Below are 14,760 nucleotides of genomic sequence, written 5' to 3'. Positions count from 1 at the left end.
AGTTCAACAAATGTCCAAAAAAAGAAGAAAAAGAAAACACGCTTAGCTCACCTCTTAGTGCGGCTTGCATAACCAGTTAATCCAACTGCCTTGGTGTGACAGCGCTGTAGGTTACAGGTACCTTGTGACTTGCATCTGTTGTTGCAACCGTCGACGTGTTATGTCTTACGAATCCTCAAGGGGACGTTAAGTGTGCTGTACCGTGTCCTTACGCTTCGGTGGTAATGACAGGGAAAAGGATTTCCATTTGTTTTGAGATTTTAACCAAGGCCGGTTTCGATGCTGGTTGTTATTCAGCACTTTCGTGTAGAAAGTAAGTATACGTTTGGTCTTTGACTACGTTTGGAAGCGTTAGATTAAAAGATGAGTCTTAAATTTCTTATAAGGTGTTCCGATGATGACTGAGAGCAAGTATTCAAATTTCTTAGGTGTTCCGATGATGACTGAGAGCAAATATTCAAGAATATTGAAGATTTCGAAGGAATTTGCATAACAGGCGTAAGGATGTTGCGAGTAAATTATTCACTAAAATTTTTTCTATCTTGAATATTTCCGGGATGTCATTTTACAACTAGGACCTGTCAGTTGCAGGCGTATAATTTAATGAAAGCTAGTTAGTTTGATCATAACTTTCAAGTCATATATCAGATGTATAGTGATTTTATCTACTCTTTCCTGCGATTGATACATTGTAGTTTGAATGGAATACAAATAGCTTAGCGTTTATGAGGTCAGTTGACCTACCGCACCAGATGGCTGTGCAAAGGTTGTCTGGGTGAGGAGGAGTACTTCGTAGTACTGGAATCGAGCAAAACCGGCTGAATAAGGGCTAGGGAAGCAGGCAGTCAGGTCTATTAAAGTGCCAGTTTTTATAGATATCTTCACAAAGGTTTTTGGGGCCCTCTGGTCTGAAGTTGGTCATTGTCGGTCGGCCAAGAGGTGGCATTTCTGGCTAAACTTTGACCGGATGTAGTTTAATGTAAAAAAAAAAATGTGGGCGTCGAATTTATAAGAATAGGAAAAACTAGGAAAACAAATGTGCATATATATATATATATATATATATATATATATATATATATATATATATATATAATATACTAATTATTATTATATATATATATCTAATTTAATGGAAATAGAAAAAACACATTTTTTTAGGATTCATGAGAACAGGAAAACAAATATTTTTATTTTTAGAAATTATGGGAATAGGAAAACCATATAAATTTTTTTTTTTAGAATTTATGAATAAGAAAATATATTTTTTTATTTATGGGAAAAGGAAAACAAATTCGGATGTAAGGTACTGAGAGAGCGCTCGCGCGAGTTCGGTAGTGATTGTATTAGCGTTACCGTCGAAGAGCGTTGCTAGAACTCGACAGATGTTCTGGACCATTGTTTTTGTCTCCGGCAACTTGGAAATTACTTGGTCTCTCCTTCGTCGTCAGACCATTTGGTAGTCAGTCGTTTTGCCTTTTCCGTATCACTCCAACCAACTCCCTCCCCCTCCCATCTCGATACCCCTGCCCTAGAAAGGTAGGAGGAGGAAGGGGTGCTCAACTTTCGCGCACCCCAGAAGTATGCCAGAAGTATGTCAGTGGCCCCCATGCCCACCACAGTATTCCTCTGACCTACCACGAACCTCTTTGCATCCAACCACCTCGATATGCGTGCTCTCTTCCATCCACCCCCCCCCCCCCCCCCACACAACCTATCCATAACTCCCCCATCATACTCAAACTGCCATTGGTGCGATTGATTTTTATTAATTTTCGAATGCCTCTTTTTCATTTTCACTTCCTGTATCGAATAATAGACCGCTGCTATGACATCCACTTCCCGTCACTTGTTCTCCTTTTATTTATATATATTTTGTCTGGTCCAGACTGCTTTTTGAAATATGTCAAACACATGTCATCAACTTACTGCATACACATCGTAAACGTGCTGAATACAAGTTTAAAGACGTATAGGTTGTTCTACATACGATTGTTCAGCATTTGCCAAAGGTTCGTTCTTCTCTTATGGTCAGTGACTTGTTTTCAACTTGTTGGTGATAAATAGTATGCGATTACTTGCCGACTTTCTACCCTGTAAACGAGTTCCTCATTGGACAAGTGGTTTTCGCGCTCGGCTACCAATCCGGTGGTCCGAATTTCGATTTTCGGCTCGGCCAACGCGGAATCAGGAATTCATTTCTGGTGATAGAAATTAATTTCTCGATATAATGTGGTTCGGATCCCACAAGGTCCCGTTGCTAGGTGACCAAGTGGTTCCTAGCCACGTAAAAATACCTAATCCTTCGGGCCAGCCCTAGGAGACCTGCTGATCAGCTCAGTGTTCTGGTAAAACTAAGATATACTTAACTTTTACCCTATAAATGGGATCTAAATATTTTTTTCTCTCAGTGCTAAACAAACACTGAAATTCAAGAACCACATGAACAAAAAGCATGAACTTACAAACGTTTGTATCCTCCACCCTGGTTTGCAACCTAACAGATTCGCCTAGCTATCAGGAGCGTGGCCCAAAACACTTTTAGCTCGGGCGGGGGTCGAATGCGAGACCTTTTTATTGGGAGTTGAACGTCCTACCACATATATATGTGAGTGCGTGTTGGCGCTCATAAATATCTATAGAAATGAGGGGAGTTTTTCTTCTGAACAGCCCTGTTTAAAACATAGGTACGTCAATCATCCCTGATGCTGCACCCCTCTCTCCTTTTACGCCGTCGATATGATGCTTTTATCTGTGTCGCAGTAATGTTGGAGTGTTCGTATGTTCAGGGATGTTGGGGTTTGACATATCTAGTGCGCAAGTTTAGAAATTTGCTACGTGAGAGATTTGATGTGAACTGTTTTCATTTCCGTATATTTAAGTCTTTGTCTTATGCTGAAGACAATGTATTTAAATGTCCATCTTTTTATGCTTTTCTACAACCACTCCCTCCCCCGGGAATCTAACACACTCCACAACAAGCCCAATTGTCAGCAAGTCCATTTATTGCGTTTGTAGTTAATGGATATGTCAGGGCCATACCAATATTTTTAATCTTAAAAATATTGTCAATACTCTACTCTTCTTTCAGAGAAGCTAGCACAGTTTGTTCATTCATTTTCATGCCTGTTGCCAAATTTTTCTGTATTTAGCTTGACAAGTAAAACAAGACTAAAGTTTCGATTCTCAAATCATAATTCACCGATGTTCTGCCGTCAGGCCGAGCAAGTGCTCCTGTTTAATAGTTGCGTTCTGTCGTTTTAGCCTTTGTGTGATCAGTGGCTCCTGGCATAGAGCAACTTTCAGAACATGACTTTGACTTTGACCTTTCGTTTAAGTGTGATGTAGTGTTTAAGAGGCTCTCTCTCTCTCTCTCTCTCTCTCTCTCTCTCTCTCTCAGGCATAGAAATTTATCATGTTCATGAATTCAAACTCTAAATTTCATTTTGTATCCCACACGAATTCTTTTGGTATAACCTAATTACTATATATAGATGTAAACAATGTTATTGTTGCTATGTACACAAACGTCTGACGCCAATGTGCGCAATAAATTGATTAAAACAAATTCTCTCTCTCTCTCTCTCTCTCTCTCTCTCTCTCACTTTAGATTCTAAGCCCTCCATGTCGTCACATTTAGACCCTAGTCCCCCCCTAAATCCTCCCCCGCCCCTATCCTTTCTCCATTTGAACGTACCCTCATCGGAACGAACGCTCGCACGAAAAATCCTTTCCCTCTTTTATTATATCCTCCCCTGATGCCCGGACGTCGCCCACGGGCACCGCGAAAGGACAAGGGAAGGTGAAAGCTTGTGGTTGGGCGTCTTCGTAGGCCTGGCTGGCTTGTAGGAGGAGGAAGAGAGAGCAGCAGCGTCCTGTGGCAAGAACACCTGGAGGACAGCCCCTTCTTGATGTTGGTTTTTATTGCGTCTTGCAAAGCCTCGCCATCATCCCTTCGTTGATCTTCCCTCTCTAGGGATGGGTAGGCCTATTTTACGAGGGCTTTTTGGAAGCTACGACCGTATCAGTAGTCACTTTCCATAGGCCTATGAGGACGAAGGCAGAAGAGGAGATGGTTTGCTATAGCTCACTGATAATTGTATTCTGTTGAAAGAAATCAGAGAATGAGGGTCATTTTAAGCTGGCTTTGATAGGAGTCCGCGACGTATCGCCTAATCCTGTTTGGATGGGAGTCAGGACAGATAATCTGCTATATAGAATGGCGTAGCATTCTTGTGAAGCGGTTGGGAATTTTTTTAATATTAACTTTTACACACACACACACACACACACACACATACACACACACACACACACACACTCTCATGATTTACGAGAGGAGAGAGGCCCTTCTACCCCAAACCCTCTTTTATGTTTCCACACAGCATTCCTTCTCAACTACTGCTTTTGTTTTAGTACCCTCTCGCGAGGAACATAAAAGTCATCTCGTCTTGCCCGTAGGGTATCGTGGTGCCCTTGGAGGCCCTTTCCTCTGGTATCCCTTCTCTTGAATGCCCTGAAAAAAAAATAAAAAGGGTAGTCATTGTCGAACAAGGTTAGCACTAATGTGTAAGTCTTGAGCCTTCATCACCATTTCTTAAGTATTACTCTCTACTGCTTCTTTACGACTGTCCCTAAAGGTCATTGTTCTTCTTCTTCTTCTTCAACCATTTTCCCCGCTTTCTTTTAGCTTAGATGCCATCGCCGCTTGAATCTGGAGACACGAGCGGCAAATATTCCCTTTCTTTGCCAGTAAAGTCTTGCAGTTTTGTTATAATAAGTTATTTCGTGTATTTAGTTTCGAGCGGGTCAAAACTAAAACTGGAATAGCTTTTGATAATACTTATGTTTCATGTAATCATGTGTTTATACTGTGCATACCCAGACACATATATGCACACACTTATGCATTTATGTTTTGTGTATTATCCATTTCAGGAAGTGAAGGAGGCATCACAGTTATTTTTATCAGTGTAGTTACACTTCTTTCATGAACAGATACAGCAGTCGAAATGTATTTATTTATAATGTATGATAAAGATGTAACTGTGGCAAGTACTTGTGAATCTCTGTGCTGGTTTTTGCCTGTCGATTACAGATTATTAGGTCATTATTTATAATAATGTTTATAATAAACGTACGTAAAAGTCTTTAATAGGGAAGTGGGCACTGCATTAGGTGCACCTGTTCTCTCTTGACTTTTCTTAGAGGCTGTACAAGTCAGCTTTATGGTCACTTGGACCACAGACTTGAGGGTCCTATAGTAGTAGCTAAGAGAGAGAGAGAGAGAGAGAGAGAGAGAGAGAGAGAGAGTCTTCATTGAACACCGTTTAACCAAATACAATTGAAGTAATTACAAGAACTACTAGTTAGATGAGAGGGAGAGAAAGAGAACAGTAATGGATGGGTGATAGTACAATTAAAAGAGAGAGAGAGAGAGAGAGAGAGAGAGAGAGAGAGAGAGAGAGAGAGAGAGAGAATATACCGATAAACACGGGAGAGATTCTCGATGACTCCCGAGAAGTGAGACGCATCATCATTTGTGGAGGGGTTAATGAAGTGGCGCATTTTTATGCAGGACCGTATCTCTGTCCAAATTACATGTCATTTCGAAGATGGATGGTATGGGTGATGAGACACTTTGTGACTGACGGAAGTGTGTCACAAGTAATGAAATACGGAGTTTTTTTTTTTTTTTTTTTTTTTTTTTTTCAGGGGCCTTGTTATCGCCCTTTAGAAAGTCGAGTAAATGCCGTGTTTCTCTCGAGACGTGGTGTCAATTCCTCGGGTATCCGTGCCTTATTATACCAGGCTGGGTATATATATATTATATATAATATATATATATATATATATATATATATATATATATATATATATGAATAATTATCCCATCACCGTGATTCATATAAATTATTCGAGCTACAAATGTCCTTTAATATCTAATTCCCTCCACCTCGGAATTAATATATTTTCACATATGTAAACCGAAAGGGAATTTTTTAGTTTATAATAATTTCGTCCTCTCGTGGGTTCGAACCACCTCCGAGCGGACAGAGAAGAAATCAGGACGTCAGTGATGTTATCTATTGAATCACTTTTCATTGATGTGTTAATTGAAGTAGATGTCTTCATTGATGCTCGCGGAAGCTTCTGCGAATATTTTTGGGCATATCCCTCTAACGACCCATCTTTCAAATTGCTCCTCTTTTCTCCAGTTTCCTCTTGATTAGTGAAACTTCTTGGCTGCTGCCACTTTTCCTTCTCCCCTGCAAGAAAGTCTTTACATATTAGTGGGAGGAGTTGACTCCGGGGGTTAGTCGTCATTTATTGCTCATCTTAGAAATCGCGAGTGGGTGGGTGTTTGCTCATCGTTTGCTCATCTTAGAAATCGCCTTTGCAATAGTGGTGTTTTCGTGTACCTGTTTCGTATGGTGCTCTTGAATTTTCATTTGAACGTTTCCATGAGTCTCTCTCTCTCTCTCTCTCTCTCTCCATCGTCTCTCTCGTCTCCCTCTTTCTCTTCTCTCTCTCTCTCTCTCTCTCTCGTAGAATTTCTTTTATTTTCGAAGAAAAGTACCACGAGACAGTATTCATCTCTGAATTAACAGGACAGTATCCATGATATCCATGAGCATTTCATCCTTGTGTTGACAGGCCGAGATAAACCTCCATCTGAGTTGAAAGATCGTGAGCTGTCTTCGTCTTGGAACTGTTGATGTCAATTCTAATGAGTTTTATGCATTTTTCTCTCAGAAGTTATTGTCCTTTTTATGCAAATAGGTTGAACCCAGTTGAGGATCCCCGCTTTATGCGACTTGACACGTGTGCCGACCTTTCTGGTCGTAATTAACCACTACAGGTCTCCGGGTCAGAGGTCAAGGTTCCTTTTTTTTTAATGTTGGGAGGGGAAGGAAGGGGAGATGAACTTGATGTAAGGGTTAATTAAGATGCTAGTGGTAGTGATTAGTTATGTCGGTGTTGTAATGATGATATTTGACTTTTTTTGTTTTTTTTTTATTAATGCCTCAGTTGTTTATACTCGTTAAGTGACATTATTATTATTATTATTATAATTATTATTATTTCAAAGATGAACCCCATTCATATGAAGCAAGCCCAGAGGGTAATGGGGAATAGAGAAAGAGGAGATCAGATATTAGAAAAACAGATAAATTAACAAATAAATACATACATAAGTTACTGGTATTTCATTGCCTGAGATATGCCTGGTGTTTCATGATGACGTTGTTTTGTCCTTTCTCGTGCCACCTCGTTATTTTGAATAAATAAATAAAACTTCTAGATACCATCCAGTTTGAATGAGGTCCTTTTAGTAATTGTACTTTTCGCACAGAACAATTGTGTATGTGACCTCCTACTTTCCCGTCAAGGATCCTGCTCTTCCTCGGTTATTACCCTCTTTCTCAAATAAGCGGGTTAACTGATGAGAGTTGAAGATGGTGGGGGGGGGGGTGGAAGGTGTAGTATCATGAAAATGCCGGGAAAGGTGCAATTGCATTCGACACGTATCCCATCATTAACTGGATGAAGTAGATCTGAAATTGCTTTTCGTCGGGGAAGCAGAGGAGTCGAGTGAGTAAGAAGCGGAATTAGGAGGAGGAGGAGGAGGAGGAAACTGAGAAGTAGTAGTAGTAGTAGTAGTAGTAGGAGGGGGAGAAGGAGGAAACTGAGAAGAAGACGGAGGAGGAGGAGGAGGAGGAGGAGGAATAATCATTCGAACATTGGCCGTAGTTGAGGAAATAGAATTTACTTAAAGTGGAGGGATTCTCGAGACAATTCGAGATTAAATGAAATAGCCCAGTGAGACTACCCCGGGGTGGGGGTGGGGGCCATAATCCCGAACTGTAACCAACCGAGTTCTGAACCCTCCCTGAAAAAGCCGGACCCCGTATCTTAAAAACTAACCAAAGAATCTTTTTGAAAGTAATCTCTATGTTTCCCACACTTGAATTACCCCCCGGAGTGTCTCTGGAACTATCCTAACCTAACTCAACCTACAACCTAACCTAACCTAAACCAACCCAACGCAACCCAGTCTAGCCTAACCTAACCCAGTCTAGCCTAACCTAACCCAACCTAACCTAACCTAACCTAACCCAACCCAACCCAACCTAACCTAACCCAACCTAACCTAACCTAGGGGCATGGAAAAAATACCAGGGTTTGTGCATTACTAATATACATCTCGGAAATGTACAACCCGGGGTATGTTTCTGATTGAGTGATGGAGGAAGTATTACGATGTTTCTGGAGGAAGGAAAATGGATATTGACGCTAATTTCCGATCGACTGGTGAACTTTGCATTTGAAGGCGAATCAAGTATTAGTGAAACTGCTTATTGAGTTTTTTGTCTTATTATTATTCAGGAGAGGAAGAACCCTATTCATAACGGAACAACCCATCACAGGGGCCACCACTGACTTGAAATTCAAGCTTCCAAAGAATATAGTATTCATTCGAACGAAGTAACAGAGGATAAGGGGAAGTAAAGAGGAGATCATATATATATATATATATATATATATTATATATATATATATATATATATATATTTAAACATTGCCGGGGTTGTGTTGGTGGGGGTGGAGGGAGGGTGGATTACAGGCTAGCGTTTGGTGAGACAGTTGGTTTCGATGACATGAGAAAGTTGTCATTAGTTGAGAAGCCATTTGTTTCTTTTCTGAATTTAGGAGACAGTCGGATTATTAGAATTACCGGCTAGTCATCATATCAGAGTTCTTAACCAGATTGTGTTGAATTTACCTTCCATTTTATTTGTCTTGTGTAGATTTTATTTAATTGTTTTTACGTCAGTTTTAGTTTTTCTAAAGTGGTGTCTCAGTTGAATGGCATCGTATGTTCGGTCGTTCTAGATATTTTGCTGTTGGATTACATAACCTAGCAGTTATTAGTGTATGTGACTTATTACAATATAAAGGATCTCGGTCACCTATGATTCGCGTTTGAAAAAATTAAGTAAAGTATTTTAAAGGTTTTCAGTTTCTCCTTTTTATAGAGGAAAGATACTGGCCACTTTTGGATTCCGTAAACAAGCGGTTATTAGTGTATGTGACTTATTGCAATATAAAGGATCTCGGTCAACTATGATTCGCTTTTGAAATGCGTTATAAAAATTAAGTAAAAAAGTATTTTAAAGGTCTTCAGTTTCTCATTCATATAGACGAAGGATATTGGCCACTTTCCTCCACTTATATATTAATTTTTATTTTCTGGAGTGCCTACCAGTTTTACAAAGATCTTTTTGCTTGATATTTTCATTTTTATTGGACTCCGAAAAAATTGTTTTTTGTACGATGTGAAAATATCTTCATTCTTAATCTTTTGTCATTGTGAAAGTATTGTAAGTTTGTGGTCAATAAATCTATCTATCTATCTGTCTAGCTATATATACCATTTTTTTCTAGATCCGCCCATATTTGCTTCATTTCGTGATTACGCCCTTGGGAAAAAGAGTCAGTCAAATTCACTCACTGCTGTGTTATGAGGAACATGGACGCTCGTAATTCCTCGCGTGTTCGAGACACCTCCTTCCCTCACCTGTTCCTAATCAACGTAATGTTCCCTCCCCTTCCTCCATACCCTCCCCCCCTCTCCTCCTCCTCCTCCTCCTCCTCCTCGTCCCCCCTTCCACGCTCATCCACACTTTAGCATGTATATGGGTAATAACATACCTGTCATAAAAGGAGACTGATCAATGCATCAGCTGTTTTCACTCAAATCGATGTCGTAAGTTTTGGCGAAAAATGATTTATCTATCGCTTCGAAATGACACGCTCTACGCCGCTCGTATTTCATCCAATCGGAAAATGACTTATTGCTGTTCAAATTATCTGTTTTTTTCCTCTTCGTCTAGTTGTGGTTAGAGTGACGGAGGAGAGAGAGAGTTTCGTAATCAGATGACGGAGGTGACTTGGCCTCTCCGTAACAGCATGTGTGCTGTGGTTGTCCGTTGTCCAGAGGAAGAAAGTTGAAAACGAAAGTTTTATTTTATTTTTTTTATCTCGTGATTTATTTTTGTGACTTAAGAAGTAGTTCAGAATCATTGTAGAAAGATATAATGTCTTTATGGGTGTATGTTTTGAATGTGATAACTCATAGTAGGTACGTAATTGCTTTATGAATTCACAGTGGGTATATGCTTACGTCGTATGTATATTTTGCAATGTTTATATATATATTATATATTATATATATATATATATATATATACATATATATATATATATATATATATATATATATATATATATATATATGTGTGTGTGTGTTTGTATGTATATATGGTATATGTATATATATACATACTCATTGTAATATGTACATATACAAATATATATGTATATATATGCACATACATATAGACGTATACATACTTATATACTATTATATATATATATATATATATATATATATATATATATATAATGTATATATACATATACTTATACATACACAAATATATAATATATATATATATATATATATATATATATATATATATATGAACACACATAGTATATACACGCAATATGAGCATATGTAGATTCTGTCAATTTTATCTCTTATAATAGTAGTCTTCGTGCGTTGTTAAAATCACACACGTCATTGAAGCTGTTAAGCTGAAGACCGACATTAAAGCCTTACGATTAGTTTATGCAACTACAAGTCGCAGACTTCCTCCTAATAATGCAAATACGGTCTATTATTAGCGTGGGTTGTAATCAAACCTTGAGAACGAGAGGGAGAAAGAGATAGAGAGATGTGGCTAAGCTTTTTTTTTCAACTCTTTTGTTTGCTTCGTGATACTGTTTTTGTTTTACAGATATTTCAACGCTGTTGTTGTTTAATTCAACCATGTTTTATTTTTCCCGTGTTTTTATTTGTTTAGCTGATTTTTTTTTTCAATTTTCATTGATTTTATTTTTTTTGTTTATACTATATTTTTAATTTTTGCTGTATCTGATCTTTTCCATTTTCATTTTTCAAATTTTTTTTCATTACTTTTTCCTTTTTTCTCCAATTTTTATGCGTCTTTCATTTATGTTTTTATCTGATTTTCTTTTATTTTAATTACTTTTTCCATTTTTCCCATTTTATTGCGTTTTTCATTTGTTTTATCTGATTTTCTTTATTTCAAATAATTTCTCCTTTTTTATCCAATTTAATGTGTATTTCATTTTTGTTTCATTTGATTTTCTAAAATTTTAATTTTAATTTTTTCTCCCAATTTTAATGCTTCTTTCTCCATAAACCTATTTATAAAGATATCAACAGTCAATTAAAAGAATATGATTATCATAACACAATTATTTTTTTATGCTGATAACACTCGCTCACATTGATTACCTTTTGATTAAGGTACACAAGTGTCTCCGTATAAAGGCGTTGTTGGTACTTAACGACGTAATGGAAATACCCTGTTACTGTTAATGGGGTTTCCTCTTATTGTAATACCCACCGGGGCATATTAGCTATAACGACGGTGACTGTGTTCCTGTCATTGGCGGTGTTGATTGTAAGAAATGATCGGTGCTTGATAGAACGACTTTTTCGAGTCGAGAGATTAGTCTCTCTTCTCTCTCTCTCTCTCTCTCTCTCTCTCTCTCTCTCTCTCTCTCTCCTCCTCTCCTCCTCCTCCCGACGTCAATTTTTACAGACATATTATGTCACTACGTGACTGCTTGGATGTCCAGTCTCTCTCTCTCTCTCTCCTCTCTCTCTCTCTCTCTCTCTCTCTCTCTCTCTCCCCGACGTCGATTGTTACAGGCATATTATGTCGCTACGTGTCTACTTGGATATTCTCTCTCTCTCTCTCTCATCTCTCTCTCCTCTCTCCTCCCCTCCTCTCTCTCTCTCTCTCACTCTTCCCCGTCTCTCCGTCTAACTCTCTCTCTCCGCTCTCTCTCTTTCCCTATCTCTCCGGCTTTATTCTCTCTAATTATCTCTCATCTCTCTTATCTTTCTCTCTCTCTCTCTCACCAATTTTTACATGCATATTATCTGTCACTACGTGTCTATTTGGATGTTCTCTCTCTCTCTCTCTCTCTCTCTCTCTCTCTCTCTCTCTCTCTCTCTCTCTCTCTCTCTCTCTCTCACAAAGCACATCCTAACTTATACATATGTTTTATATAATAAGCATACAATAAACGACTTCCTGTCATGTCGGTTAATACGAAATCATTAAAAAACACACACACACACATACACACTCACAAAGACATTTCTTGATTTCCAGAAGCATTTGAGTCGTGTAATCGGCGACTTTTGTTTTTCTCTCGCGTAAGGGTGAACGTGCTTGGTCTCTGCTTCCTGTGGAATGCACGACTTTGTGTTTCTGTCTGTGTCTGCCTGTCTGTCTGTGTGGCATTGCCAAGCCGAAAAACGTGACTCTAACCCCTGAATATGGTTTTTTTTCAGGGAGGAATTCCCCAGTTCATCACCATTGACAATGACGTAATCCCCCATATCTCTTTCTTCTCTCTCTCTCTCTCTCTCTCTCTCTCTCTCTCTCTCTCTCTCTCTCCTTCTTCTTCTTCTTCGCAGTCAAATTGTCTGTCGTCAGATTTTCAGCTCTCTCTCTCTCTCTCTCTCTCTCTCTCTCTCTCTCTCTCTCTCTCTCTCTCTCTCTCTCTGAGGTTTGATTATGTCTGACTTAGAAATGAACTGTCTTATAAAATAATGTTTCCCAATTCTTATTAAACAGAGACCGTCAGAGTGTGTGTATGTACACAGTGTGTGTTTTTGTGTTTGTAAACGGGTGTGTGTTTTTGTGTGTGTGTAAACGGTGAATAATACTCCTTCAAAAGAAAGTTGATAGCTGTGGGCTGCCTCTCCGAAACTGTTGTCATATTTTTTCATTGTCTGTGATGTCTGATGCGGGTTAATGGTTTACTTCACTTACTCTAAACCACAAGGTCCTGTTGGCGAGGAAAAGTTGCAAACAGGTGAATTTGTACTTGACGAGCAGATATGATATACGAACATTTACCCCCAAACTTGTGAAGGCGATGAAGTAAAACAAAAATCACTTAAAATTACAAAATTATAAGAAAAATTAAAGTTCCTCTTTGAAGAGAGTGTCTTCATAATTTACACTGGGAAAACTGTGAAAATGGTCACTTAGTTTTATGTATTAAATAATTTGTTAATTTATATTTTTCGTGTTTAATAAATGAGATTTTTTCTTTAATATTTCACATTATCTTCTGTTACTCATTGCTAATGAACCCCATAATATTCATTGGAAATTTAAATTTCAAGTTAATGGTCCCTTTTGGCTTGTTCCATATGAATAGGGTTCATGATAATAATAATAATAATAATAATAATAATAATATAATAATATAACAAACTGGATGGGTACGTTGATGTCATTTGCCTGACAAGATTAGTTTTAGTATCCATCAGGATTAGAATATATTTTTGTATGGATATATATTTATCTATCAAAGCCCTCAAGAACTCCCAAACTTCAAAAGGAGAGAGAGAGAGAGAGAGAGAGAGAGAGAGAGAGAGAGAGAGAGAGAGAGTCGTTTAATGCTGTACGATACATACTCCCTAACAATTTCACAGCGTCACCAGAGTGCAGTCTGTGGGCAGAACGGACGAAAAGCCACGTGCATCTGAAGTAATAGTTTTTTACCTTTGGCATGGCCATGGGCTCCACTGAAAGAAAGTTGGCTAAGAATATACACCTTAAGCCTTTTTTTATTTTTATTTTTTAAGATTGATACGATCTGTTGTGGTTTTCATATGCTGTACCATTGTTCCACTTTGTTTAGATCAGTTCAAGCGTAGATGCAATGCATTACTACCATAATACTATTCTACTTGCATTTTGATACATTGTAATGTCTAGTGGAGTCCATAAAAACGCCAAAATATAGAAAGTAAGTACTATATTTCAGAGACTGTTGCTGTTTCTCTCTTCATTACAGAGACAGCAGTCTCTGAAACATAGTAGTACTTACTTTCTATATTTTGGCGTTTTTATGGGCTCCTTCATTAGATGGAATTGTTGTAAAAGAACATTTTTACCAGACATTTTAATGTATTTATTAATATATTCGATTTTTATATATCTCTCTTTCCTTATTTAACTTTACCTCCTCTTCCTTCTTCCTAATGAATAACTTAATACTCTTTGGAGGCGTGAATTTCAAGTCATTGGTTCCTGTAGGGTTGTTCCATATGAATAGGATTCATTCTTCTGAATAATAATAATAATAATAATAATAATAATAATAATAATAATAATAATAATAATAATTGATTGTGTAAATATCTATTGAACTACCTCGAGGACTACCTCGTCGAGACCTACCTGATTTTAGTATTGACTAGAATGATATACTATTTGACAGAGTAATAACCACGAGATATATACTTCACCTCTTAGGTCAACAAAGGCTTAGATCCCTTCTAGAGAGAGAGAGAGAGAGAGAGAGAGAGAGAGAGAGAGAGAGAGAGAGAGAGAGAATATTTTTCCCTAACTGAATTTGAAGGTTTTTGAGGTGCACGAAGGAATGGTAGGCCGAGCTAGTTTATGTCAGGAATTACTGGTCGCAGGCGGAGGAACTTTGCAGGAAGAAAACTTAGCGGACGTGATGTTATGTTCGCTTGAATGAAGCCATGAAGAAGAAGTTTCCAGCTAAATCACCTTCAGGCGAATGTGCTATTCAACACGCGAATGCAATGGGCGTTTTGATAGAGTA

General features: G+C 38.1%; 1 protein-coding gene across 1 annotated transcript; it reads right to left on the bottom strand.

Annotated features, from left to right (window-relative positions):
- Positions 1-3,643: 3,643 nt before the first annotated feature.
- On the bottom strand, positions 3,644-7,738 carry LOC135223079 (protein enabled homolog). Its single transcript, XM_064261586.1, has 4 exons — positions 7,546-7,738; positions 6,044-6,269; positions 4,420-4,516; positions 3,644-3,988 (listed from the first exon to the last, which is right to left on the bottom strand). Exons 1-4 carry the CDS (start codon positions 7,736-7,738, stop codon positions 3,644-3,646), a joined length of 861 nt encoding a protein of 286 aa, XP_064117656.1.
- Between the last annotated feature and the right edge of the window lie 7,022 nt (positions 7,739-14,760).

This window comes from Macrobrachium nipponense, chromosome 8 (genome assembly GCF_015104395.2).
Source record: "Macrobrachium nipponense isolate FS-2020 chromosome 8, ASM1510439v2, whole genome shotgun sequence".
Taxonomy (NCBI): Eukaryota; Metazoa; Arthropoda; class Malacostraca; order Decapoda; family Palaemonidae; genus Macrobrachium; species Macrobrachium nipponense.
The sequence above is the reverse complement of the archived record's forward strand: the minus strand, read 5'-3'. Positions and strand labels throughout refer to the sequence as shown.

Bases quoted from the DNA above. Each gene is read 5' to 3' on its own strand.
- LOC135223079 (XM_064261586.1), bottom strand. From the start codon at position 7,738: ATGATTATTCCTCCTCCTCCTCCTCCTCCTCCTCCGTCTTCTTCTCAG. The intron at 6,270-7,545 runs GTTAATGATGGG...ACTTTCTTGCAG, and splicing joins TTTCAGATCTACTTCATCCA to GGGAGAAGGAAAAGTGGCAG. The intron at 3,989-4,419 runs GTACTAAAACAA...CTCGTAAAATAG, and splicing joins TTTATGTTCCTCGCGAGAGG to GCCTACCCATCCCTAGAGAG.